At 44.2% G+C, this 26,153-nt stretch overlaps 1 protein-coding gene across 1 annotated transcript; it reads right to left on the bottom strand.

The window, feature by feature from the left end:
* Positions 1 to 1,547: 1,547 nt before the first annotated feature.
* Positions 1,548 to 16,715, bottom strand: LOC121874458 (oplophorus-luciferin 2-monooxygenase non-catalytic subunit-like). The gene is made up of 7 exons (XM_042378573.1): positions 16,566 to 16,715; positions 16,029 to 16,214; positions 14,714 to 14,876; positions 13,713 to 13,876; positions 13,050 to 13,186; positions 9,819 to 9,936; positions 1,548 to 2,121 (listed from the first exon to the last, which is right to left on the bottom strand). Exons 1-7 carry the CDS (start codon positions 16,698 to 16,700, stop codon positions 1,894 to 1,896), a joined length of 1,131 nt encoding a protein of 376 aa, XP_042234507.1. The 5' UTR covers positions 16,701 to 16,715; the 3' UTR covers positions 1,548 to 1,893.
* Between the last annotated feature and the right edge of the window lie 9,438 nt (positions 16,716 to 26,153).

Raw genomic sequence — 26,153 nt, 5'->3', positions numbered from 1 at the left:
TTCCTCTTTAATTGGGACATTCCAGGTACCTGAAGGTTATGTTCTTGCACACGGTGACTGTCGATAAGAATCCGGTATGGCGTGTGGGCTGGACTCTATACGTGGTGGTATGACAAGGACGTCTTCATCCCGTCACTTCTAATCTGTTACTACAGTAGCTTGGAGGTGCAGCTGACCTATATACAGTAAAAAGTTTTAAACATTTGTGTAGAAAAACTTTGGAATCTAATAATACTTTTTTTTTCAAGATATGTGTCGGCCTAAAAGACACATACATCCATCCTCTCACTCATTCTTTTCTCAGTGGGTTTAAAAAGGTATTTATTTATAACTAGTCACCCATATTTCATACACTCATTTACTCAACCAATAGTCCCAGAGATTCATTTTCTTGCTTTATATAAGACACAGTTACCAGAATCCATGATTTAATATTAGTCTTTTTGTAACCTAAACACGACCTCTTGTCTGTCTCTCTCACCTCAGAGCCTGGCGGTGCTTGGGGAGTCCGTAGCAGTTCATTAAAATAGATGCAATACTTCTCTTATTTATATTTCAATGCCATATAGAACACCTGGTAAAATAGTTTCAGGTGTGTCATCATGTTAGCTTATTGCACGTGATGGGAGGTGTGGCAGGGCTGGTATGTAGGTGGTAGGGTGTATGGTAGTAATTGTGGTGACGGCGGTGGTGATTGTGGTAGTTGTGGCCATGGTGGAGGTGGTAGTGGTGGTAGTTGTGGTGATGGTGTCCTTGTCGTGGTCATACGGCGTTGCTCATCCCGTTCCTTTCTTTTAACATTTTTGTAGTCTGTTTTGTCCACTTCCAAAGTCACAAGGCGTCAACGTCGCCGTCAGTAGGTCGAGCCAGACTTACGGTGAAACATGACCTAAAGCTGTGACTTGTACCACCGTGGAGAGAAGAATGATTCCAGTGTGTTAGGATGGTGGTGGTGTTGTTGGTGGAGATGATGGTGGTGTTGTTGGTGGAGATGATGGTAGTGGTGGTTGTGGTGGTGATATTGGTGGTGGTGGTGTCTGTAATGGTAATGATGATGGTGGTTGTGATGATGGTGGTGGTGGTGATAGGGATATTTATGATGATTGTGTTGGTACCTGGTGATGGTGTTGGTGGTGATGGTAATAGTGATTATAGTATAAGTCCGTGCCTGAACAACAACAACAACAATAACAACCTTTAAGCACCTATAACCAGCCACACCATACACTCTACCTAAACACCATATATCAGGGAAACATACACACCATCTTCTTATGGAAATACATTAGCGACATAAAATATGGTGATGCTGCAGTATTTTCGGTTTCCTCTGCCAAGTGTTGAGTTGAGCGACCTTGACGATAAACACGACACGTCACTTGGTGCAAATAATGACCACAATGACACAGCTCCACTAAAAGGTAATTCCAACTGTAATTTTCTTTTAAAAACATTACACTTAATAGAATGGTTCAATGTTTTCCACGATGTTTTTTGTTATGTGATCAGTTTAAAAGGTATGTGGTATATATTAAAAGGTACACGAATACGGTGTTATAGAAGGATTTATTCGCTCCAAGGTAGTCTGGAAGGTCCTATAGTCGTGGTAGATCAGCCAGAGGTGTGTAAGGTACTGGCCTTGGTGTATGTTTAGTGTTTACGACTTTAACATAGTTTTTGAGACAATTAAATTTTGTAGTGTGTTTGAAAGGAAAAAATGAGTTATAAGTGAAGAGTACTGAGGTGGCTTCATGTATAACACAGTGCAGCGCTCCCAGCCAGTGATCAGTGAGTTAGGTGGAGATGGGCCGAACGTAAATGCCCTTCACTGAAGTGTGAGGTCATGTTGATCAAGCTGAGGGAAGTCAGCTGTGATACTGGCGCCATCTTGACCTAGCAGCTGGCGAAGAAGTCTGCTGGGAGGTCAGCGATGTTGGTGCCATCTACGTCGCCGTTGGTGCAGACGGCGTTCCTGACGAAGGGCAGGAGGGTCTCCGAGGTGGCGATCCACTTGATGTCACAGTCACACACCAGAGGGTTGCCTTCCAAGTCGACGTAGTGGGACAGCTCTCCGGCCTCAGCCCGCTTCTCCATGTTCTCCACCAGTGGGCGGAAGGTCGCCTGCAAGAGGAGGGAGGCGTCTTAAAACTCTTTGTAGGTCATGTGATCATTACGATGCGTAGTAACGTTAACAGGGCAAGGGTGTGTGTTCTAGAGTAAGAGAGAAGCGGGTGTTTTAGGGTGAAGGGTGAGGGGGTGGGTGTGTAGTGGGTAGAATAATAAATACACTTCCCAGTTATGCTTTACGTCTTCTATAAGGAATGGTGAAGCTCGAGGAAGGTCATAATGTGTTATTTGTATCTAAGCAGCCTTGAGCATACTCGTTACAGCGTGAACACCTTCATTGGCCAAATTAACGTTCACTGAGTCATCTGATCCTCTAATGGCAAAATTGTGCCAATTATATTGTTATTTTTTTAACGCAGTCATCTTCATCTCCTCTGTCTTTTTAGATTATTTTCTTAGACGACATAAACCAACAATATATAAATCACAGTTCTGGGCACCTGTGGCAGGTGTTCAGCTTCCTAATTCCAGGAAGCAAAAGGGAGTCAGTTTTTTTTTCTTAACATGGAGGAGGTTGGCGCTGGCGGCGTGAGAGGGCGCGTGTGTCAGGGGGCAGGGGGCGTGGCCCTGCACCAGGCAAAACAAAAGAAAGAATAAGGCCGCGGAAACAAGGAAACGGAAGCAACTAGAAAATTTGGCAGCGGTGAGAACTTGGCGGTATATGTAGAAATCTTGACTCATTCATGGCAGCAAAAACTGCCCTTCTTCAGCATGAAGATTCTTTAATGGTCACCGAGTGAAGAATCTTTCGCGGGTTAACCTTGATGGTTCAGAAGACGGAGTTTTAACACACAAATAAAAACTACCTGATGAGTTTCTTTGTTCTACGTCGAGTATCGAATATAACGAACATTCAACTGTTCGTGGCTTCTGTAAATACCTGCATCATTTTTTTCTTTGTCGGTTTAATCATGTTGTCGTGTTCATGACGTTGGTGTAGGCAAGGAAATGTTGCTGTGTGTCTGCCGCGGGACGAAGATCTTGAGCTTTTACCAGGAGTCATCGCCAGCACGTTGTACACAATGGTTGCACGTCTTTGTTAAGGTTCCTGCGGCTTTTGCTCAAGTTTCCCCGCCGCCGTACAACTATGGCTTACTAAAACATCCTTGTTGTTGAGTCTCCAAGTACACACCGGGTGTCACAACCGATGTGTAGCAATCTGGCGTCTCTCTCGGTAGTAAGCAGCACTGCGTAATTTACCTGTGTGTGATGTTAACTCGGGTTACTCTCGACCTAATACACACACATATGGAAGCCACGGCAGCCGTATGTTTGCTTCCTTCTGCCTTAGAGCTCGTGTTTTGGACTAAATAGCTTTGTTCTCGTTGTGTGTTGATGCGACAGTCAGGTGACGACAGTATATGACTAGCAGCTGCTGGAAAAATATATTGTAGCTCATAGTTTGGTAATTTACCAGATCAGTGATTTTATAGCAGATGTGGCCAAATTAAAAACCCTGAGTGTATTAGGAATTTAAGCTGAATGATTTAAGAACGTGTGTGTTCATTTAACCTAACCAGGTCGAAGAGTTACTAATATAGTTGGTGCTGTACAGAATAATGCGTGGTGCAGGGGATGCGCTCTCTCAGCCACCAGTCATGCAGACAAACCCTTAGCTTACTGTATCGTGATACTACCGTTGGCTTGCTAATAACGGTTACCATATATGTCTTGTAGAAGGCTGGCTGGCCAGGTGGTGCAGGCAGGTGGTACGAGGTAATCATCCACTTCAGCTGGGTTTTGTGGTAGCCAGTATTGTTTCAGAGGCAACTCCTTCTTTAGGATTTATTTAAGTGGTGTCCTTTAGACTTGATCGGGGATTACAATGGTCTACCAGTCGCTGGTGTACAGTATGTTTAACATTTGATATTTGGCCGCTACATTGTTCACTTTTTTTAAGCCTAAATGAAAGGCACTTTTTCAACGTTAACTCATTAGAATTTCACTTGAGTTTTGATTTGTCAGGCTACCCTCCCCCTCCCCGAAAAAATGTTCAGCTAAATTAAATAAACCATGAAAAAAAAAAAAAACATGGCGGCTACTATCTGCTTCAATATTGTCTCCGTGATGCCGGGCTCAAGGGTGTGTTACTGTGAACTAGTAATCAGCGTTGTCTTGTACTTTAACCATCAATTAACCCACAACATCATCTTCTGCAACACTGGTCTAATATAATGATTAAGTACATCACCTCACAGCGCCTTGTACCTTATAGCGTCAACGACGTCAATTGTTTTTTGATCAACCATACCCAGTAGATTTACGAACAAGGGGTCACGTGTTTATGGCCTGGGATACTAGGGATCATTATCTCTTACTAGGAGCTACAAGTGGAAGGGATCAGATGCCATATAATGCTGACGTCTTGTAAGGGAGAGAGATCAGGTGCCATATAATGCTGACGTCTTATAAGGGAGAGAGATCAGGTGCCATATAATGCTGACGTCTTATAAGGGAGAGAGATCAGGTGCCATATAATGCTAACGTCTTATAAGGGAGAGAGATCAGGTGCCATATAATGCTGACGTCTTATAAGGGAGACAGATCAGGTGCCATATAATGCTGACGTCTTATAAGGGAGACAGATCAGGTGCCATATAATGCTAACGTCTTATAAGGGAGAGAGATCAGGTGCCATATAATGCTGACGTCTTATAAAGGAGAGAGATCAGGTGCCATATAATGCTAACGTCTTATAAGGGAGAGAGATCAGGTGCCATATAATGCTGACGTCTTATAAGGGAGACAGATCAGGTGCCATATAATGCTGACGTCTTATAAGGGAGACAGATCAGGTGCCATATAATGCTAACGTCTTATAAGGGAGAGAGATCAGGTGCCATATAATGCTGACGTCTTATAAAGGAGAGAGATCAGGTGCCATATAATGCTGAGGCCTTCACTCCAGCTGGCGGAGGTGAGGATCATCTACACTGGGGTTTTATCTTCTTGTTCCCGAGATTTACTGCGGGTGTTGTGACGCCGCGGGAGTCACTCAACAACCTCGCAGTGTTTTTCCTCTCTCTCTCTCTCTCTCCTGTACAATGAGGTTCTTGTGGCAGTTGGGACGGTCTCTGGATCCTCGGCGTGAGAAAGAGGCTGGCTGGGCACGTCCGACAGGAGACTTAATTAGTGGGGGTTTTTTATAGTGAGAGAAAGAGATTTTGCCTTCCATCGAGACGTAGTGACTAGTGAGTGGGGTGTTGACTTGTTACTTCACTCTATTCGACATAAATTTTTCCTTAGTATTCTTTCTGGTGTCGAATATTGTGTCAGTTACATTATTTTCCTCATCAGTTATTACACTCTTTTTCCTTTTGCCTCAGTCTTGATTTTACAATTTTTTCTTTTATTTTTCATCTTCTTTTCTAGTCTGTCTATCCATTGTGTTCCATTATTCGTTTCGTCTCGCACGTTTCCTTCTTTTTCACTCCGGATGTCCGACCTTTATCGCTAAATGCTCGCCACGTCCTTGCACTACTTACACGGTACTAGGAATTTGGGAATGTAAAAAAAATAACATGTAATTTCTTAAGTCTTGTAGGTGTTGATATACAGTATATACATGTAGGTGTGGGTGTATACATGTAGGTGCGGATGTATACATGTAGGTAAAAGTGTATACATGTAGGTGCGGATGTATATATGTAGGCGTGGGTGTATACATGTAGGTGCGGATGTATACATGTAGGTAAAGGTGTATACATGTAGGTGCGGATGTATATATGTAGGCGTGGGTGTATACATGTAGGTGCGGATGTATATATGTAGGTAAGGGTGAATACATGTAGGAGTAGATGAAAGCTCGATCGCATTTAGAGAAAAGCAAATTAATCTACGACTCTCAACATGGGTTTACAAAGGGAAAATCTTGTCTAACAAATCTGCTAACGTTTTTTAGGAAAGTCTTCGAGGTAGTAGATAATGACGAAAATTACGATGTTATTTACTTAGACTTTAGCAAAGCATTTGACAGAGTACCGCATCAGAGGCTTCTGAGAAAAATTAAGGCTCATGGTATCGAGGGGAAAGTTTTAAATTGGATAAAATCATGGCTCATCGATAGAACGCAGAGGGTCAGCGTAGATGGTGTTAAATCTGAGTGGGGCCGTGTAACCAGTGGGGTTCCCCAGGGGTCAGTACTAGGCCCACTCTTGTTCATAATCTACATAAACGATACTGGGATAGATAGCAGTGGGAATGCGGATGACACCAGGGCGGCAAATTAATTCAGGGCAGGATGCAAATGCATTACAGGAGGATCTAAATAAACTGCAGGGGTGGTCTGAAAAATGGCAAATGAAATTCAACACCAGCAAGTGCAGCGTACTTAATATTGGAAGAACAAATACTGTCAATGTGTACAGCCTTAACAACATCAACCTAGAGAAGTCGACTTGTGAAAGAGACCTAGGGGTACTTGTAAGCCCGGACCTACGGCCTAGAAAACAGTGCGTTAATGTTCGAAATAAGGCAAACAGAGTGTTGGGTTTTATATCTAGAAGTGTAAGTAATAAGAGTGCAGAGGTCTTATTGCAACTGTATCTTGCGCTAGTCAGGCCGCACCTCGATAATGCGGTTCAGTTCTGGTGCCCTTGTTATAGAATGGATATCAATTCACTAGAGTCGGTGCAGCGAAGAATGACGAAAATTATTCCGGGACTTAGAAACCTTCCATATCAGGATAGGTTAAAGAAACTAATCTTGCATTCCCTAGAAAGACGAAGAGTGCGGGGAGATATGATAGAAGTATTCAAGTGGGTGAAAGAAATCAATAAAGGTGATATAGATAAAGTTCTTATAATATCCGAGCAGGATAGGACTCGGAACAACGGATTCAAGTTGGATAAGTTAAGGTTTAGGAGGGAGATAGGAAGGAACTGGTTTACAAATAGGGTGGTGGACGAGTGGAACAAGCTTAGCAACTTTGTAGTAAGTGCTGGAACGCTGGAAAGTTTCAAAGGGAGGCTAGATAGATTCATGGATGATAGAGAGTGGTAGTAACTCTCGACAGGAGCTGCCATGTACAGACCAACCGGCCTATTGCAGACTCCTTATTTTCTTATGTTCTTATGAATGTTAACTTTAACGTGTGTGTGTGTGTGTGTGTGTGTGTGTGTAAATGTAGACACACAGGTACAAGTGTCAACGTGTGGGCGTAGGTGTATACCTGTGTGAGCGAGTGCAGGCGTGATGTGGGCGTGAACGAGGAGGTGTGCGTGAGGGAGGGGGCGTGGTGTCCTTTTTCCCCGCCCACGCCCGAGGTGCTGCACGTCTTGCTCGTTGGGAGTAATTGTTGTCTCACCCAAGGACTGCAATGGAGGAGGGGGAGGGGGGAGAGGTAGGAGGGGAGGAGGGAGTAGGAGGGGAGTGGGAGAGAAGGAGTAAGAGGGGAGAGAGGAGTAGGCGGAGGTGGGGGTAAGTGAAAAAGTGTTTTTAAAGGGAACAAGACGAAGGAAAGGGGTGAGGTAAGGGTAGAAGGGTCAAGGGTAACTTTTAAAACAAACACACACACACACACACACACACACACACACACACACACACACACACCAATGTATGTAATAAGTCATTTATGTCAATGTATATTTTCAGCCTTCGGGCTGCAGAACTTCAATAAACCGTTAATATTATTATTATTACACACACACACACACACACACCTTTTTTTAGTCCATGTCGCGGCGGGTGGAAAGCGGAGGAACTTTGAACTTTGTTGAAGAAATTGTCTAACTTTTGTTTGGTTTGTGAAGGTGTAGACGAATGGCCAAGATTATCTAAAAGGAAGTGTAGTATCTGATAAATGATGATATTACGAGAGAGAGTCATTTAATCTGTACGTGTCGGGGCAGGCGAGACTAACATGGTGAAACATATGACTAGTGACTATACCCCCAGGGGAAAGTTATTATTATTTTTTAAGTGTCTTTAGATTTAGACTCGGGCGTGGACGGTGTGTGTCATGCAACTGTCTTCAACAAGTTGGTTGGGTCCCTGCAACACCAGCCAGTTATTCCACCCCTTGTACCGAGTCTTTGCCTTGTTTCAGTAAAATGTTTTGACTCAATCCTTGCAACTTAGTCACTCCCCGCTGTTAGTGATTGTCCCATTCCTCTCTGTGCAATAATTTTCAACTCGTTCGTTGCAATAACTGTAAGTCCCTCCTTGTAACAAGTCTCGTCGAGTAAATCGTCTTGATTCAGCCCTTTTTTGCAACCTGATCCTATCTTAGTAAGTCTCCTTGTAGATGGGAAAGGTGAGAACAGCAATATTACTTGTGTTTATATATTATACATTTATATCTCTCTGTTAAATGTTCGTGACTATTGTGTGGGTGGAGTGAGGTAACTCGACGCTGTTGCTGGTATCTGAAATGCCAGGGATTTCCAGTGCGAGGGAGGGAGGGAGGGAGGGAGGTTAGTTTGTTTTATAGGGAGGATGGCGAGAGGTCAGGGTAAGGTCAAGACGACGTTGTGTGTGTTAATTGCAGTTTTGGCGTACCTCCTCTCTTGCCCACCCCTCCTGCTGTCCACCACCACCTGCTGCCCACCACCTCCTGCTAATCTGCCCACCTTGCTCCCATGCTGCCCACCTCTTGCTGCTGCTCACCTCCTGCTGCTTGCACCACCCCTCCTGCTGCTGCCCACCTCCTGCTGCCCACCACCTCCTGCTGCCCACCACCTCCTCCTGCTGCCCACCTGCTCCACACACCTCCTGCTGCCCACCACCTCCTGTTGCCCACCACCTCCTGCTGCCCACCACCTCCTGCTGCCCACCCCTCCTGCTGCTCACCCCTACTGGAGGTGTTAGCACACTGTAGGGTTCCCTTCCCTCTTCTTTATGCGGAGGAGGAAGAGGGAGATAACGAAGACTGGAGATTTATATGTAGGTGGGGGAAGGGAGGAAAGAGGAAGAGGAGAGCTAGGAATAGGAGGAGAGGTGGGAGGAGAAGGAGAAGCAGAGGTGGTAATTGGAAAAGAAAGGAAGAAAATGAGGAAGACTGAATATGAAAAGCGTGTGTAATAATAATAATAATAATAAATAATAATAAACGGTTTATTAATAGAGTTGCAGCCTGTGTGTGTGTGTGTGTGTGTGTGTGTGTGTGTGCAAAACCCTGTCATGCCTGTAAATCTGTCATGTCTGTGTACCACTCTGCTTGCCTACCTGTCAGTTAACTCTAAACACGTGTTTGGGTCTGTCAGTTAGTGTGTGTGTGTGTGTGTGTATGTATGTGTGTCTTCAGGATGTTAGCAAGTGTGCCTCTGAGCTTGGAGATTCATTCATCAACTTTAATTTATATGTAATTGAGTCAAGATCTTTCCTCTGTAACTTATCTAGGGGAAAGTATTGCACCTATTAACAAACTAAGGTGATTGACCACTAAACAGCCCCATTAGCTGGTTGGCCACGGGACACCATAACCAAAGTGAAATAAATAGTATTACAAGGTGTGATACTTCAGGCCAGGGAGAATAACCCACCAGGAACCTTGACCTTTTCCCCCCTGATACAACAAGAAACAGCTGCTGGTGTGATATTAGTGACGTTTTGTATTGAACTTGTCAGTGAAGAAATAGTGCGGGATAATAATATTTTTGGCAGGGGTGTTCGTGAGTCTCTCTCTCTCTCTCTCTCTCTCTCTCTCTCTCTCTCTCTCTCTCTCTCTGTGTGTGTGGTCAGGAGCTCACCTCAGGGATGCTGGTGAATTTGTTGTTCTGGAGGAAGACGCCGGACGGGAGGGTGCCGGAGAACGCCCCTGGGCTGATCTCGCTGATGTCACACCCGTCCAGGTATATGTCCCAAGACCTGTAGGAGTAGAAGATTAATGTAACGCCCATCACCTGTAAGCACGAGGAACACAAACGTACAGTTCACTTCGGCAATACTCCACCCCGTCTCTTTGCTTTCCTCCTCTGTCTCTTGAACCCGTCCCCAGCTGTCTCCTGCCTATTGATGCCCCTCCACACCTGTTTTCTCCTTACCACCACGACGACCGAAAGACGAATGTGTCCGTCCGTGATGACAGTGATAGACCTGATCGCCCCTCGGTCTTCTCTTCCGTGTGTCGTCAATTTAGAATCCAGTTTTCACGTAACACTGAAGGTCCCCAAGTTAACGGTGAAACACAAGTCATATTTTTCCTCCCCAGGACAACTACGCCTTTTGTGGGTAGGGTGGGATGGAGGGAGAGGTTCCTTTCCTCTTTTTTTGTCTTCTTTCCCTCCTCTTACCCACCATTCCTCTCCCCTTTCCCCTCTCCTCCATCTTTCTTCCCCTCCTTCCCCCTCTTTCTCTTCCAACTCCCCCTATTGGCCGCAGGAGAAGGTCGGTCATCTCCGTGCCTCAATATCCAGATTCTCTCACGTGAGGGAGGTAATGACGTCACGTGTGGAAATGTTTGGGTAAAAAATGTAAGTAGTTTTTGTGGTGGAAGAGGGGGGAGAAATGGGTAGGTGAAGGGTGAGGGGGGAAGAATGGGTAGGTGAAGGGTGAGGGGGGAGAAGAATGGGTAGGCGAGGGATGGAGGGGAGGTGAATAGGTGAGAGGAGGAGGTAGGTGAATGGGTAGGGGATGATTAAGGGGAACAAGATGCAGGAGGGAGAGGAGTATGCAATAGTGAACAGTAGGAAGGAAGAATTGGGTGATGAATAGGAGGGGAATGGGTAGATGAAGGAAGAGGTAAAGAAGAGTGAGTAGGTAAAGAGATAAAATGAAGAAGGGAATGAAATGGCGATAGGGAGGAGGAAGAGGATGAGGAAGTGGAAGATGGAGACAGAAGGCAGAAGAGTATGAAGCGGAGGAGCATGAGACAGTGGCTTTATAAATCCTCCAATTTATCCATTTAGTTAGTAAGATTTTTCTCGATTCCTTCAATGTAAATATTATCATGACGTCAACTCTCACCTCAAGCTGGGGATCGTCTCGCTAAAAACCACCAATAAAACGAATATCTTATAAATTTAAATGTCTTTCCTTTTCATGCAAGTATATATATTCATGACGTCAACTCTCACCTCAAGCTGGGGATCGTCTCGCTGAAAACCACCAATAAAACGAATATCTTATAAATTTAAATGTCTTTCCTTTTCATGCAAGTATATATATTTACGATAATTTGATACATACATTAGCGTTTAGTATTTATTTAATATTTTCATTTTACTTGCGTTTGTCGTCTGTAGATTTTATTCAGTGTAATTGTAAGAACTTGTGTTAACTCTGGGGTAGATATTTTTCTTTTTCCCCTGTCAGTGAGGGAGACAGTGAGAACCTTTTGTTAGGAGAGTTTTATCCCGTGTTGCAGGGTGCTGGCACGACACACCGACCCTCCTCCATCACCCCCAAAGGTCATACAATAATAAAAATAATCCCACGATTCTGTTATTTCCTTTTTTTCTCTAATTGTTCACTAAAAAAAAGAGATCCGGTAATTCAAGGTGTTTTATAGTGGGTGGTGGTGGCGGCATAACGTTGTCATTATAACCACAACGGGACTGTGCCAGGCAGCCACCACCAGGTACACACTAAGGTAAGCAGCACTTGCCCACACAGGTAATTGGTAGGCCCGGGCACACCTGCTGACCTTCTCTCCAACACCACCCACGCCACCACCCACGCCACCAACCCTGTCTGGGAAGGTAACCCGGAGAGAAGAGAAGGGGGGGGGGAGGGGGTAGGATACCCACTGGAGGAAAAAGGATGGGATGATATCCTTAGGGGAAGGAAGGAATTGGAAGTGAACACAAGCATGTTTATGGTGTTGAGAGAAATATAATAAGGGGAGCCAAGAGAAAGATTAATAGAGGGAAGAATATTTATTTGAAGGAGACTGAATGTCCTATAGGCGTCACAATAACAGAAATAAAGAGGGAACGGGTCAGTGATGAGGACAGTGAGAGACTAGACAAGAATCGTCCTGTTGCTGGAGATGGGTCGTGGTGGTGGTGGAGATGGAGGTGGGTCGTGGTGGTGGTGGTGCTGGAGATGGGTCGTGGTGGTGGTGGTGATGGAGGTGGGTCGTGGTGGTGATGGAGGTGGTGAGGATGAAGTGATATGATAGATAGATAGAAAGATATTAAGTAATATTGTCATACGTGTTTACAATTGGTTTAAAATGCATATAGTATACGTGTTGTGGGAAAGAAGAAAGACCACAGGACTGGATCTGTTGTACACTACCGGTAGTGCTAGCAGCCCCTCCTAACCTAACCTACCACATATAACATAACATAACATATATCATAACATATAACATAACATATAACATTTAACATAATATTTTACATAACAATTAACATAACATAACAACATAACCTAACCTTCGGCCTTGAATCCAATCTCAGTGGGCCTCATTTCTTAAGGGTTTCATTGCTAATAAATTCACAGACTTATGGTTAAGTAGGTTAGTTAGAACTGGGGTCCATCTGACCTTCCTGCAGGACACAGTGCGAAGGAGGCAGCGGAGGCCACACGCACAAGACAAAAATTACTAGTGATCTAATATTACATGGTTAAGGAATTTGCCGCAGCAGATCGAACAAGAAATAAAATTATAAAATGTCTGTCTGAACGTTATACTTATTACGTTATACTGTGAATGTTATTGTATAATGATCAAGGATCGGGCAAGAAGGTGAGGGAAGCCTTGGTCATGTTGGTGACGAATACCTTTCAGTTTCTTTGGTGTGGATTGTCAAGACGTCAATAAAGTGTTCTTGTATATGACATCAGACTGACACAGTTATATGATATTAAATTGTGTTCACTTGTATTATCTCTAGTAATTAGTTTAAGTAAGAATTGTTGTAATTTTTTTTAAATTTTACTAAATAAAAGTTGGGGGTTAAAAACACGATGAACTTTGGAACAGCACTAAAAAAAAACATAGTGACAGACACATAATGAATGGTGTGGCTTACTCAGAGGTGGAGGAGGAGAACCAGCCGTCCTCGATGGAGGTGAGGGGGTTGTCGTGGAGGTCGAGGCGGGTGAGGCGACCCAGATCCTCGAATGCGCCGGACTCGATGGTGGTGACCTGGCTACCTGTGACGCTCACCTGTGTACAAACACCCTAAATGAGTCAAAGGTGGACCAGGTAGACGGGGAGAGGAATACTGGGGTCCTAGATAGGTAACTCGGGGTGTGGTGATGGAATTGTCAAATTATGAGATAAGTTGAGAAGGCACATCAGGTTGAGGAGGAGGAGGAGGAGGAGATATTTTTGGAAACACATTTACGAAATGTGAAAGTGATGTTATTTTTATGTAATTGAAAGCAACTGCACCATTTCTAATGATACATGGTTGAAGTAGTCACATACTAAGTGTAAATTCTTCTAAAGACGGAAGTTAATGTATTTATGATGTACTAGACGAAGTCGGCGGTATAAGCAGTGTAGAGGGTGGAGGAGGTGGCCTCGGTACGTGTACTGTACCTGGTATCATTTGATGTAAATATTTTAGGGGAAGATCTTCACGTGTCAGACATGTAGATGATTCTTTGAGGTGTAAACATGTAGGATGTGTCGTCTGCACATGTAAACAGGGAATTTTCTGAGATGAAGAAGCTCAAATGACACTTACCATCGTGAGGTTGGGGGCAGGGCCAAAGTGGGTGATAGTGTCGATCTGGGTGTTGGAGAGGAAGAACTTGTAGAGGGCATGCATGTCGCCCAGGGACTCGAAGGGGTATGACGTCATCTTGTTGGCGTCGGCGAATGTCAGCTCCAACATAGTGTCCTCATTACCTGTGTGAGGGAGGAAGTAGATTAGACGAGGAGAGAATGATAACAGTGGGTGATTAGAGGAACTAGAATATGTAAGAGTAGAGACGAGGGAGGAAGTGATGCTCTGGGTATGAATTTAGTCAGACAAGGGAAGAGTAAAGTAATTATGATGAAACTCTCCCAGACAGAGTTAAGGAATGATCTTTAAACGATGACCTGAGCTCAGAAGTCGATTGGCCTGTGAGTAGATGGTCATAAGGTAAATACAATTAAATGGTTATATACCATTGTCTTTAAGTCGTGAGTAGAAAATCAGTTAATTTTAATGAAGTTCAGTGAAGCTGTTACAACACTGTTCAACGTCTCTGATGAACAGGAGACTTGTTCACTGTTTAGACACAAGTAGTGGTTTGTTTATTGTCTGGTAGTACTGGTGTGAGGTAGTAGGTGGCAGTACTGGTGTGAGGTAGTAGGTGGTAGTACTGGTGTGAGGTAGTAGGTGACAGTACTGGTGTGAGGTAGTAGGTGGCAGTACTGGTGTGAGGTAGTAGGCGACAGTACTGGTGTGAGGTAGTAGGTGGCAGTACTGGTGTGAGGTAGTAGGTGACAGTACTGGTGTGAGGTAGTAGGTGACAGTACTGGTGTGAGGTAGTAGGTGGCAGTACTGGTGTGAGGTAGTAGGTGACAGTACTGGTGTGAGGTAGTAGGTGGCAGTACTGGTGTGAGGTAGTAGGTGACAGTACTGGTGTGAGGTAGTAGGTGACAGTACTGGTGTGAGGTAGTAGGTGACAGTACTGGTGTGAGGTAGTAGGTGGCAATACTGGTGTGAGGTAGTAGGTGGCAGTACCAGCTCCTCACCTTCCCACGCTTTAGGGTCGACAGTGACCACATCAGTCTGGCCGAAGGTAACGTACAGGAAGGTGGTGGTACCGAAGACATTGGCCGGGATCTTCTCCAGGCTGCACCGTCCGCTTAACTTTACAATCTGGAAGAACTGGAAGTCCGGACTGGGCATATCGGTCTGGAAAATAAAACAAAACATACAACTATAGTGAACTTGTAGTGGATGTTGATAGTAGTTTAAAAGATCTGTTATGACCACAGAACTTGGTAATGTGTATAATACAGTGAATTTAGCGATATAATAATGGCCTCAATTAATTATTTATGCCGTTAGTGATCATCTAGTGGGTGGTGGTGGGCGTTGATGGATCTTACGTGACTTTTAACTAAGAACAAGAAAAAAGTAGATGATGAAGATTATTGGAAGTTACTGTTGACCAAGGATTTAAGCTGCAATGACTGGTATTGCTCATAAAGAATAATGCCGCCACCTGTAGCCACCTGTCACGTAACCTTTAGCCACCTGTCACGTGACATGTAGCCACTTGTAACGTGACCTGTAGCCATCTGTCACGGGACTTGTAGCTATCTGTCACGGGTCCTGTAGCTATCTGTCACGGGACCTGTAGCTATCTGTCACGGGACCTGTAGCCACCTGTCACGTGACCTGTAGCCACCTGTCACGTGACCTGTAACCACCGTTCACTGGACCTGGAGCCACCTGTCACGTTACCTGTAGCCACCTGTCACGTGACCTGTAGTCACCTGTCTCCTGACCTGTAGCCACCTGTCACGTTACCTGTAGCCACCTTTCACTGGACCTGTAGCCACCTGTCACTGGACCTGTAGCCACCTGTCACGTGACCTGTAGCCACCTGTCACGTGACCTGTACCCACCTGTCACTGGACCTGGAGAGCCACCTGTCACCGTGTCACGGACCTGTAGTCCACCTTGTCACCTGACCTGTAGCCACCTGTCACGTTACCTGTAGCCACCTTTCACTGGACCTGTAGCCACCTGTCACTGGACCTGTAGCCACCTGTCACGTGACCTGTAGCCACCTGTCACGTGACCTGTAGCCACCTGTCACTGGACCTGGAGCCACCTTTCACGGAACCTGTAGCCACCTGTCACTGGACCTGGAGCCACCTTTCACGGAACCTGTAGCCACCTGTCACGTGACCTGTGGCCACCTTTCACTGGACCTGGAGCCACCTTTCACTGGACCTGGAGCCACCTGTCACGGGACTTGTAGCCACCTGTCACTGGACCTGGAGCCACCGTCCATACAACTATCAACATGTGAGTCTAGGAAGATGATCACCTTACCGAGAAGACTTTCTGCAGCTGGCTGGAGCTGGTGATGGCGCTACACTCCATGGTGCGGCCGGGCATCACCTCCTTGCACGTGCAGGGACTGATGGCCCCGCCTGAGGGGCACTCTGCCCACGCCCCCGCCAACACCGCCAACACTACCGCCAACTTGTACATCACTCCAGCGACCACTGACCAACTCTGACACACGAAAATTTTAATTTAATAATAATAATAATACTAATAATAATATATATATATATATATATATATATATATATATATATATATATATATATATATATATATATATATATATATATATATATATATATATATATTATGTGTGTGTGTGTGTGTGTGTGCATGCATATATTACACACACACACACACACACACCGTATAAAAACTATTTTACAGTCGAATAAAAATATATCCAGTCATTAAAGTTAGTAACATGTTTTGATTCAAATTGCCTTTGATGTTATTTTAAAGTTAAGTTACAGAGGAAAGACACAACGCACAGGAGTCCACGCCAGCAACAAGCATCACCTTTCTATAACGATGGTGAGAAGGCGACCACAGCGACGGGCGTCTGAGGGCGGTAGGGAGAGTTGCTGCCTTATATCCGCCTGCGTCACGTGGGAGTGTTGAGGCTGTGGGAGACACCTGCAGTACCCCGCTCATTGTGGTCACTGACTCCCACCTTATCATGCCACCTCCTGCACACACCTGGCTCTACCCACGTCCCACACACACACACACACACACACACACACACTCACACAAACAGGCGTACACACAACCCCCCCTCCCCCCATTCCTGCCGATCACACGTACACCTAGGAAAAAAGTCAGGAAAAGGAAGAAGTTATGTATCGTGAGTGAGCCTTAGAGCGCCTTGTTGGGGGAAGTTGAAAGTGGCACTGCCGGGTGTCAAGAGTGGATGTTGTGGCCATGTGTGGAGGAGAGCCTGCTAGTGTATGGATCCACCCATTCCTTGTGTTGTACGTCCTGCTTGTGTATCGAGTTATCGGATGTTGTGAGTGCGTGCCACTAGGGGTCAGGGAGGTGTGACACTGCTCTCACTTCTCTACGATATCTACCAAGTTGCCTGTGCTAGTGTTGGCTATATCATCAAGACTGTCGAGGCGTGGGGAAGGCGGTGAAGTAGGGGAAGGGACAGATGAGAAAGAGGGGAGTAGTGTGAGAGGTAAGGGGAAGTAGGGGAAGGGACAGATGAGAAAGAGGGGAGTAGTGTGAGAGGTAAGGGGGTGGGGCTGGGAGTGGTTACAGGGCGCCTCAGCTGGGACGTGGTATCTCAGCTGGCTTGTCCTTCACATATTGGATTTTCCCAAAGTAACTCATTATTTTAATTCTTCCCATCTGATGAAAGGTGACCTAGAGATGCTGTCCACGTGTCCGTATATACATTCATATACAGACTTGTGAAAACGCCATGGTGGAGAACAGCCTCTCGATCTGTGGCACCGTGTAGTAGAGAAGTAGTATAATGTGCAACAATTAAAACACTCAAAATGTGTAGAAAAGAACATTTATTGTAACTAACACTTAATAATGTGAACGAGTAGCTAAGACTCCCACACCCTGGTTACATCACCTGTATTTGTATTCTCGTCATAGCTGCACCATAAATACACATTTGGTGATGATAATAATAATGTCTTAATTTTTTATTTTTTTTACCTATTTAACTTCACTGTTTGGCACAACTGAACTATGTAGTTTGCTGATTCTATACCGGACTGCTGCCAGCTGAACTATTTTTCTTCACATCAAGTTGTATTACAATAAATACGTGGTGCCCAGTTGCTGGTTGTTTGGATTAATAACTAATCCCTTCACTACGATGTCTTTTTACTATTTTATTCTGGCTCCCGCCAGACGATTTTATTCAGCTGGGGAAGTTCCATCTCGTAGTCGAGGTGTTAAACAAAGCTTCGCTGCATCTACAAGATATAGATTTAAACAGATCCATAATCCATTTGGTCATAAATGTCCTCTTTTACAAAGGAACACCTTACATAGAACATGAATCCATCCTCCTCTCGTCCTATTGTAACTTATTACTTTCATCTGGTCAGCGCTAGACGATTACACTCACCACAGGAAACTCCGTCGGTATTGTCAAGCGTTATCCTGCACTGTCAACTCTCCCAACTGATATACGCTTTCGGTCTTCACCCCCAATACCCCGTCTCACCCCCCCCCCCACACATAAAGACACCTACCCCAACACCTACCCCTCACCTTCCCGCTTATTAGCGAATGCCTGGAATTAACACTTCAAGAGTTCGGGGTTCACACCTCAGGGAGAGAGAGGGATGGCAACGCGAAGTGGCAAACGCGGGAGTGGAGCCAACTGTACGTGTGTACACAGAGACAGGCGCACCTTGATGGTAATTGTAGCACGTGAGACCATGTTATGTTATCTCTCACAGTATCGCACCAGCTGTGTGCGTCTTGTGGTTGCTGGATGGCACAGTGTGTGTGTGTGTGTGTGTGTGTGTGTGTGTGTCAAGATGGGCGGTGGAATGTTGCCGTGTGAATTGTGTGCTGAGTGGCAGATCGCATTGTGGGCGGTGTGGTGGGCGGCAAGATGAAGGGTGTCACATATGTAACAATGGTGGGGCCTCGCCTTCAAGGATGGACGGTATTAAGGCCAGCTAGGCGGAATAATATTTATTTAAGATGTAGAAGCTGTCACCAAACACAACAACCACACCCTGAGTTAATGAGCTGTGTCAAGGAATAACCCCGGAAGATAAAACAACTCGCCAATTCCACTGGTTAACTAATCGATTAGCATTCAGGTCTTCCGATACTCTTGGGTAGACAAAGGGGATCACCTGAATATTTGACACCCCAGCTTATTTCTTATGAAGATCAGCCATCCCAACGCTGCTAGGGGATTTAGGTTACAGTCTAAGAGGTAAACGGCTTTAAATCAGAATTTTTGGTGAGTGGTTTGACAGGCCTTCTCTATGTAAAAGAGGGCGAAGGTTTCAAAAATAGCAATGTTATTGATCCCAGCTACGACAAAATGGCTAATTTGACAATTTGGGGCCAAATTTTGGTCATATTTGGACAAAATCTGTTTGACTCTATTTGGAAGTTCTGATGATGCTTAAAGGGTACTGGATCACACAGTATAGGTTGTTTTTTACACTATGCAGTGAACTCACACCCAATTTTATAAGGCTACGTCCTGTCTGGTCCAGTGGTTTGGGAACACGGTAGGCGAGTATGGCATCGGCACGACCAACTGTAACTTTGGTATAGCAAGCAATCTATCTTGCCAGACCAAACAAAGATAGACAGAATAATTTTATAGCTTGTTTTGGAATAAAGTAAAGGCTGATTTATGGGGGAATCAGCTCCCATTTTTACTTAGATTAATCTTGTCAAACCACAATGACCTAACATTCTGATTAAATCCATCTATCTCTTGGAATATTAAGTCAGGTTAGGTTAGGTTAGGTTAGGTTAGGTTAGATTAGATTAGGTTAGGTTAGATTAGGTTAGGTTAGGAGGGTTACTCTTCAGTTGATGGAAATAAAGTGAATGTTTGGTTATGTTTGTAAGCGATGGGGCCTGGGTGTGTGTTGTGATGGGTGGCAGGGGTTGTGTTGTGATGGGTGGCAGGGGTTGTGTTGTGATGGGTGGCAGGGGTCGTGTTGTGATGGGTGGCAAGGGTTGTGTTGTGATGGGTGGCAAGGGTCGTGTTGTGATGGGTAAGGGTCAAGTGATGGGTGACAAGGGTGCAGATGGGTGACAAGGGTCGTGTTGTGATGGGTGGCAAGGGTCGTGTTGTGATGGGTGGCAAGGGTGTTGTGATGGGGGTGATGGGTGACAAGGGTTGTGTTGTGATGGGTGGCAAGAGTTGTGTTGTGATAGGCGGCAAGGGTTGTGCTGTGATGGGTGATGGGTGACAAGGGTCGTGTTGTGATGGGTGGCAAGGATTGTGTTGTGATGGGTGGCAAGGGTTGTGTTCTGGTGGGCGGGCGGGCGGAGTTACCTAGAAACGAATCAGTCAGGCTGGCGGGTGAAGAGTCTAGGAAGGGTCTGGCGAACATTCGTTGGACGTAGGATGAAGTGGAACGCCGGGCGCTAGTAATAGTTTTTGTTGACGTCGTTTTTAATGGTACACTTACAGGACTCAGTCTTTACTACCAATACCACCACCACCGGTACTATCACTACTACCATCACAACCACTACCACCAGAACCACTTCCACCACAACCACCATCCACAGCTGGTGGGGGGGGGTCTTGTTCAGTCGATATATACTGTATTCGTATGTATGAGCATCGAGACCTCATAGTATGTGATACAATATTTCCCCTGTTAACTATTGTATATTGACAGACAGACAGGCAGACAGACAGGCAGACAGACAGACAGACCTAAATTAGATAGGTAGATTGATATGGTTCACACACACACACACACACACACACACACACACACACACACTATTCCCCTTATCACCTTCAGATCTCTTGCTTATTGCTGCCCCTCGTAAAATTTCTCCTCCAATACTCTACTCTGGGCAATTATGTCCTCTTGTGTGGTGTCCCTCACGTACCACACTTCCACCCACCTGACTATACAAACTTACACTCAGATCCTTTTACGCTATGCTCTTTTGTTTTTTTTTGCTTATCTTGTGTGTGCAAATTAGATTTTTTATAATGTTTGTGTGTATGGAGTAAGTGTCCCATGTCAATTTAAACTCCTGAGCTTAAATTTGTATACATATTTAGGTATACTGGAGAGAGAAATATACATATATAATATACATTTTCCTAACATACCTAATTTTTTTTTTTTACTTGTTTAATTTGGCGTCACATTGAATATAAATAAACACTATAAACGTTTTCACACACACACACACACACACACACACACACACACACACACAGACAGGTAATCCAAAATAGTATCGTACTTTGACTCTCTTGATATGACCCCTTGAAACTATGCATTGTTTATATTAACCTGCCTGTTCATCTCTGTTAGTATTATATATTGTTTTGTATATTAATTTGAACATTGTCTTCTACAGGTAGGTACTGGGTGTTCATGTAGCAAGATCCGGTGAGTACTTCTCTCTCTCTGTGTGCAGTTAAGGATATATTAGTATTGATATTCCTCTACCTGTACTATACCTGTGTGTAACTATACCTGTACCTAACCTGTGTGTCTAACTAAACCTGTTCCTGTGTGTGTATCTGTATCTAACTGTACCTGTATTTATAAATTGTTTCTAAATAAGTTATGAATGACTTAACGAATGTAATTGTGTTATAAATCGTGGTTGTGTAATTATTATGAGATGATGGTTAGTGTAAGTATGTATGTTATTATTAGGTGTAATAATACGTTAAATTTTTTTGTTATTTATTACTTTTTTTTTTCTCAGTAGATTGTTATCAGTGTTCCTGTATCCCTCGTCAACACTACGGCCTTGAGGAAGATTGGGGGGAGGGATGATTGTTTATCTCTGAAGGGCATACGAATACCTCTGGCTTATGACTGTCTCTCATTGTTAAGTTAATTCCCGGGTCGTTCGTTGACTTAAAAATTTACCAAGAATAGATCATTGGATGTCTTAACCCTCCCCCCACCTCATTTAGAAAGGATTCCCTCACCCGCGGAAGTCATTTTTAGTCAGGTAAGGAAAAGTGAGAGTATTGGTTAACTAAACGGAGCCCGGATAGTAGAGGGGATATAAAGGTAGAAGATGCGGTGGTAAAGTTCCTTGCACCTGGCGTGTTGTTGTTGGTTGGTCGAGTTATTTATTTGAGCCATTAATCTGAAGTGGCATTTAACCATTGTGTTGCTTTATAAAGGTGATGTGTGGTGGGCCTCAGGGATGGGTGGTGGCGTGTGAAGATGTGGCTTTATGTAAGGGAGAGCTGTGTGTGTGTGTGTGTGGTAGAGTGAGTTGTGTGATGGGTGGTTTAGTTGTGTGGTGTGTAATGTAAGGTGGTTGTATCATGTTGTAGGTGGTGTAGAGGGGTGTTGTACTGAGGTGTAGATGGTCAGGGTAGCTGTTGGTGCAGTAGGAAGGTGTAGACTGGAGGCTAGTGTTGTTGGTGTGGGTCACTATTATAGAAGTGGAAAATAAGAAATACGTATTGAACATAACTAAGCCTTTCTAAAGTCGTGGCTCTCTGGAAAAAAAACACCTGATAAGTACATTTATATTAAATTTTTTAGATATCATGAATATAATCTAGTTCATAGTAAATACAATGTAGAGGAAATACTCTGTGAATAATTGTAGCACTCAGGTGTGTTATGGTGTGGGTGGTGGGGTAGTTGTGGAGGGTGATAGATACTGTGAGGATGAACGTGTAGATGGTAAATGTGATCAAGCATATGTGTATTATGACTGACACAATATAAATACAGTAATCAGACGTATAAGAATCCTCGCCATGTCTTGTGTATAGTAATAGTAATAGTGTCGTATAGTAACTACAGCTTCATGTAGGATATCTGAGGAGCTGTGGCCATCATTCAGGTGTAGAGGGAGACAGGTGCCACCAAACAGATGATCATACGACGTTAAAGGTTCATGGTGGTCCAGAAGGAACACCGGGATTTGCTTTGTTGTTTCTAAAAAAAAAGTTCTGTTGTAAAAAAAAATCATTCCTTTGTTTTGATACATTATTTTGAGTGTACTGAATATCACTGGGTATTTATAAAACAGATCTTTATACAGACAAACACATTGTTAACAGTATTTGTGGTGCAGTAAATTGCCAGGATGTGCACACAAAATAAACTGTGAGGTTAGTGATCTGCCCAGGGGCTGACTTCTCAAAGATTCGCTCATTATCTTACCCCAGGCACACACCCAGTGGAGGGAGGGGTAAGTGCCTCCTCCGCCTTGAGGGATTCAAGGGTAGAGGAAGCTTCTCCTCGAGGTTCAGTGAACTATGAACTATGGCTTAGGGCGCAGACCGCACGGTTTGATAGACCTCCTTGGGTACCACACGAACGAGGTCTTGTGAACAGTGTAACATGACATGAGCATCACTAAGGTTCAGCAGTAGGGGCTGAACCACCAACTACTGCCTCGCCCTGCCTCCTGAACACAACGCCGAGATGTTTGAACCTGCTATCAGAAACAGAATAAAGAATTAAATCAAATATAGATTAATTTTTTTATTAGCAATCAGATACAAAAATCTCCCAAACCTTGAGGTGTAAAGTGTTGAAATACTCTTAAAAAAAGTATAATTCGTAGGTTAAAATTGTTCTCGCTCCACACGTCATCAATGTTGTTTCTACACATAAAATTCCTCAAAAATTGTGCAAGTAGTTACTAGGATACTGTCGGACAAGACTTGAGAACAAAGTTTAGCGTAAAATTTCGGCCGAAAATCTGATAGACCAAGACTGTAGAAAAATAAAGTTTAGTGGAATTTGTGGAGTCGGGGAGACATTCTTGAGTGGTTGTCAACTATTAATGTATAAACCTTTTAGTCGTATAACTCATATGTATATAAAATAGAATTACTTTTAAAACACTTAATATGAATCTCAACAATGATATTATAAATGTTTACTGGAGTGATTCACCCACCCCCCCTACACCTTCCACCTTGTGTCCCCCTGTGTTGTGCCTCTTACCGGGATTAAGAAATTAGTCTTGTTCCGGTAGAGTCGTAGCATGTCTTAGGCACCGTTTAGTCGTCATGTTTGTGTCAAGGTTTCAGTGAGTCAGATGGAAGGTGTATTCTTATATCTCCAGGCTGATTGAGATTCACCTTGCGGACCCTTACCTAGGTGTTGTGGCTGAGAGAGAGAGAGAGAGAGAGAGAGAGAGAGAGAGAGAGATTGATGTTACACGTCAGACAGTTGATAACGGGAGCAGTGTTCAGTTTTGTTTGCTGTTAAATCAGACGCCCAGTATATTAATAATTAGTGTTGTGCAAAACCATAATAGGCCCACAAGTGTACTCCAGTCAGCATGTTAATGAGATGTTGCAGTCATGTTGCAACTCTTGGTCATGTAAGTGTAGACTAATGCGATTTAAAATTCAATACGTAAATTTTGTGTGTATAGTGAGTTGTGTCTCCGTGTGAAAATGTTGTGCTGGAAAATATAGAAGAAAAAATCGAGGTCTTTGATAAACGACTTAAAAACTCGCCCCTTGACCTAATTTAGACAGATTGAGAGACAAATTGATAAACATTAACCGATTATAATTACTCTCAGATAATGATGATTGGGGGAATTAGACGAGAGTAATTAAAACAAAAACCCACTTGGCCCAGGTGAAGTGACTGGTGGTGGGTGATGAGTGGTTTAATATGAAGGTTGACAGGCGGGGGTATAGAAGCTTCACCTTGCAGTAATTACACAGTTAATAAAACAAACGTAGCCTGAATTCATAATAGTTTTCCTGGATTTCATCAACACGATATTTGTTTTAGTCTGGGCTGAGTTGTGAATCAGAGGCGAATTAAGTCATTATGTTTTTAGTGGTTGATGATGGTAGCTGCCATTGTGGTTGATGACGGTAGTTGCCATTATGGTTGATATCGTAGATATGGTCTGGGTGAGAGATGGATGAGGTTGGAGGGAGGCAAGCACTAGGTGGAGCCCATGAACACCCTTCTTGAGAACCTGATGCTGGGGAACTGTGTTGTGTTGTGTAAGAGTGGTGATGATGGTGTAAATAGTGGTGGTGTTGCGTATAGTTGTGGTGATGGTGTAGATAGTGGTGGTTGTGGTGATGGTATAGATAGTGGTGGTTGTCGTGATGGTATAGATAGTGGTGGTTGTCGTGATGATGTAGTGGTAGCCCCTGCACTATACATCAGCTCCCCCTCTGCTGGTGGACGATGAGCCGTGTACTGTACTGTACCTCCCGTCATGGTGAACTAAGTGCCGTGAACTTTATCGTCTCTTTCATCACTAAACCTTTATCGTCTAACACTTTTTTGGGGGGGGCGACAGAATGATAAGTTAAGAAATTGCAACAGTAGTGACATTCAGTATTTGATAATTAATTTTAGTTTTTAGAAAGATAAGAATGACTTATATTACTACTCTGTGGCCAGAGATTGATTCTTATTATTTGTTGGTGTCTTGTGTATGATCTAAGTTAGTCTACATGTTTTAAGACCATAGTTGTTGATGCCCAGTAATACATTATAACATTACTTGGTTTTATCATCGATCGTAATTAAACTGGTGAGAATTCTACCAAAGTCGCCAAGCTGTGAGGTAATCAGGTGGTGTTGTTGAGGTAATCAGGTGGTATTGTTGAGGGAGGCAGGTGGTGTTGTTGAGGGAGGCAGGTGGTGTTGTTGAGGGAGGCAGGTGGTGTTGTTGGAGGCAGGTGTAAAGGTTGAGGACAGGGTGGTGCTGTTGAGGAGTGCAGGTGGGTGTTGTTGAGGGAGGCAGGTGGTGTTGTTTTGAGGGAGGCAGGTGGTGTTGTTGAGGGGAGGCAGGTGGTGTTGTTGAGGTAATCAGGTGGTGTTGTTGAGGGAGGCAGGTGGTGTTGTTGAGGGAGGCAGGTGGTGTTGTTGAGGGAGGCAGGTGGTGTTGTTGAGGTAATCAGGTGGTGTTGTTGAGGGAGGCAGGTGGTGTTGTTGAGGGAGGCAGGTGGTATTGTTGAGGGAGGCAGGTGGTGTTGTTGAGGGAGGCAGGTGGTGTTGTTGGAGGAGGCAGGTGGTGTTGTTGAGGAGGGTGGTGTTGAGGAGGCAGGTGGTGTTGGGAGGGAGGCAGGTGGTGTTGTTGAGGGAGGCAGGTGGTGTTGTTGAGGGAGGCAGGTGGTGTTGTTGAGGAGGCAGGTGGTGTTGTTGAGGGAGGCAGGTGTTGAGGGAGGCAGGTGGTATTAACAACGTTCGCACTTGGTCGTGTTGTGGTGTTTACATAATTATACTACGAAAACAAGTGCGTCACTGGCCCAGACGTTCGTGTATAAAACCAAGGTGTGGTGCGTCGGGGAGCAGCACCTCTCTGAACTAAACTAAATGAAAATACTTTATTGTAGGAATAATACAAATTGTCACCAAAAATGCGGGAATTCCTTCAGTGTTTTTTTTTTGTTTCATTTCTTGGTTGAGGTCGTTGGGGCGTTTTTTT

Source organism: Homarus americanus, unplaced genomic scaffold, assembly GCF_018991925.1.
Source record: "Homarus americanus isolate GMGI-L3 unplaced genomic scaffold, GMGI_Hamer_2.0 scaffold59013, whole genome shotgun sequence".
In the NCBI taxonomy this organism is placed as follows: Eukaryota; Metazoa; Arthropoda; class Malacostraca; order Decapoda; family Nephropidae; genus Homarus; species Homarus americanus.
This window is presented reverse-complemented; position numbering and strand designations above follow the sequence as displayed.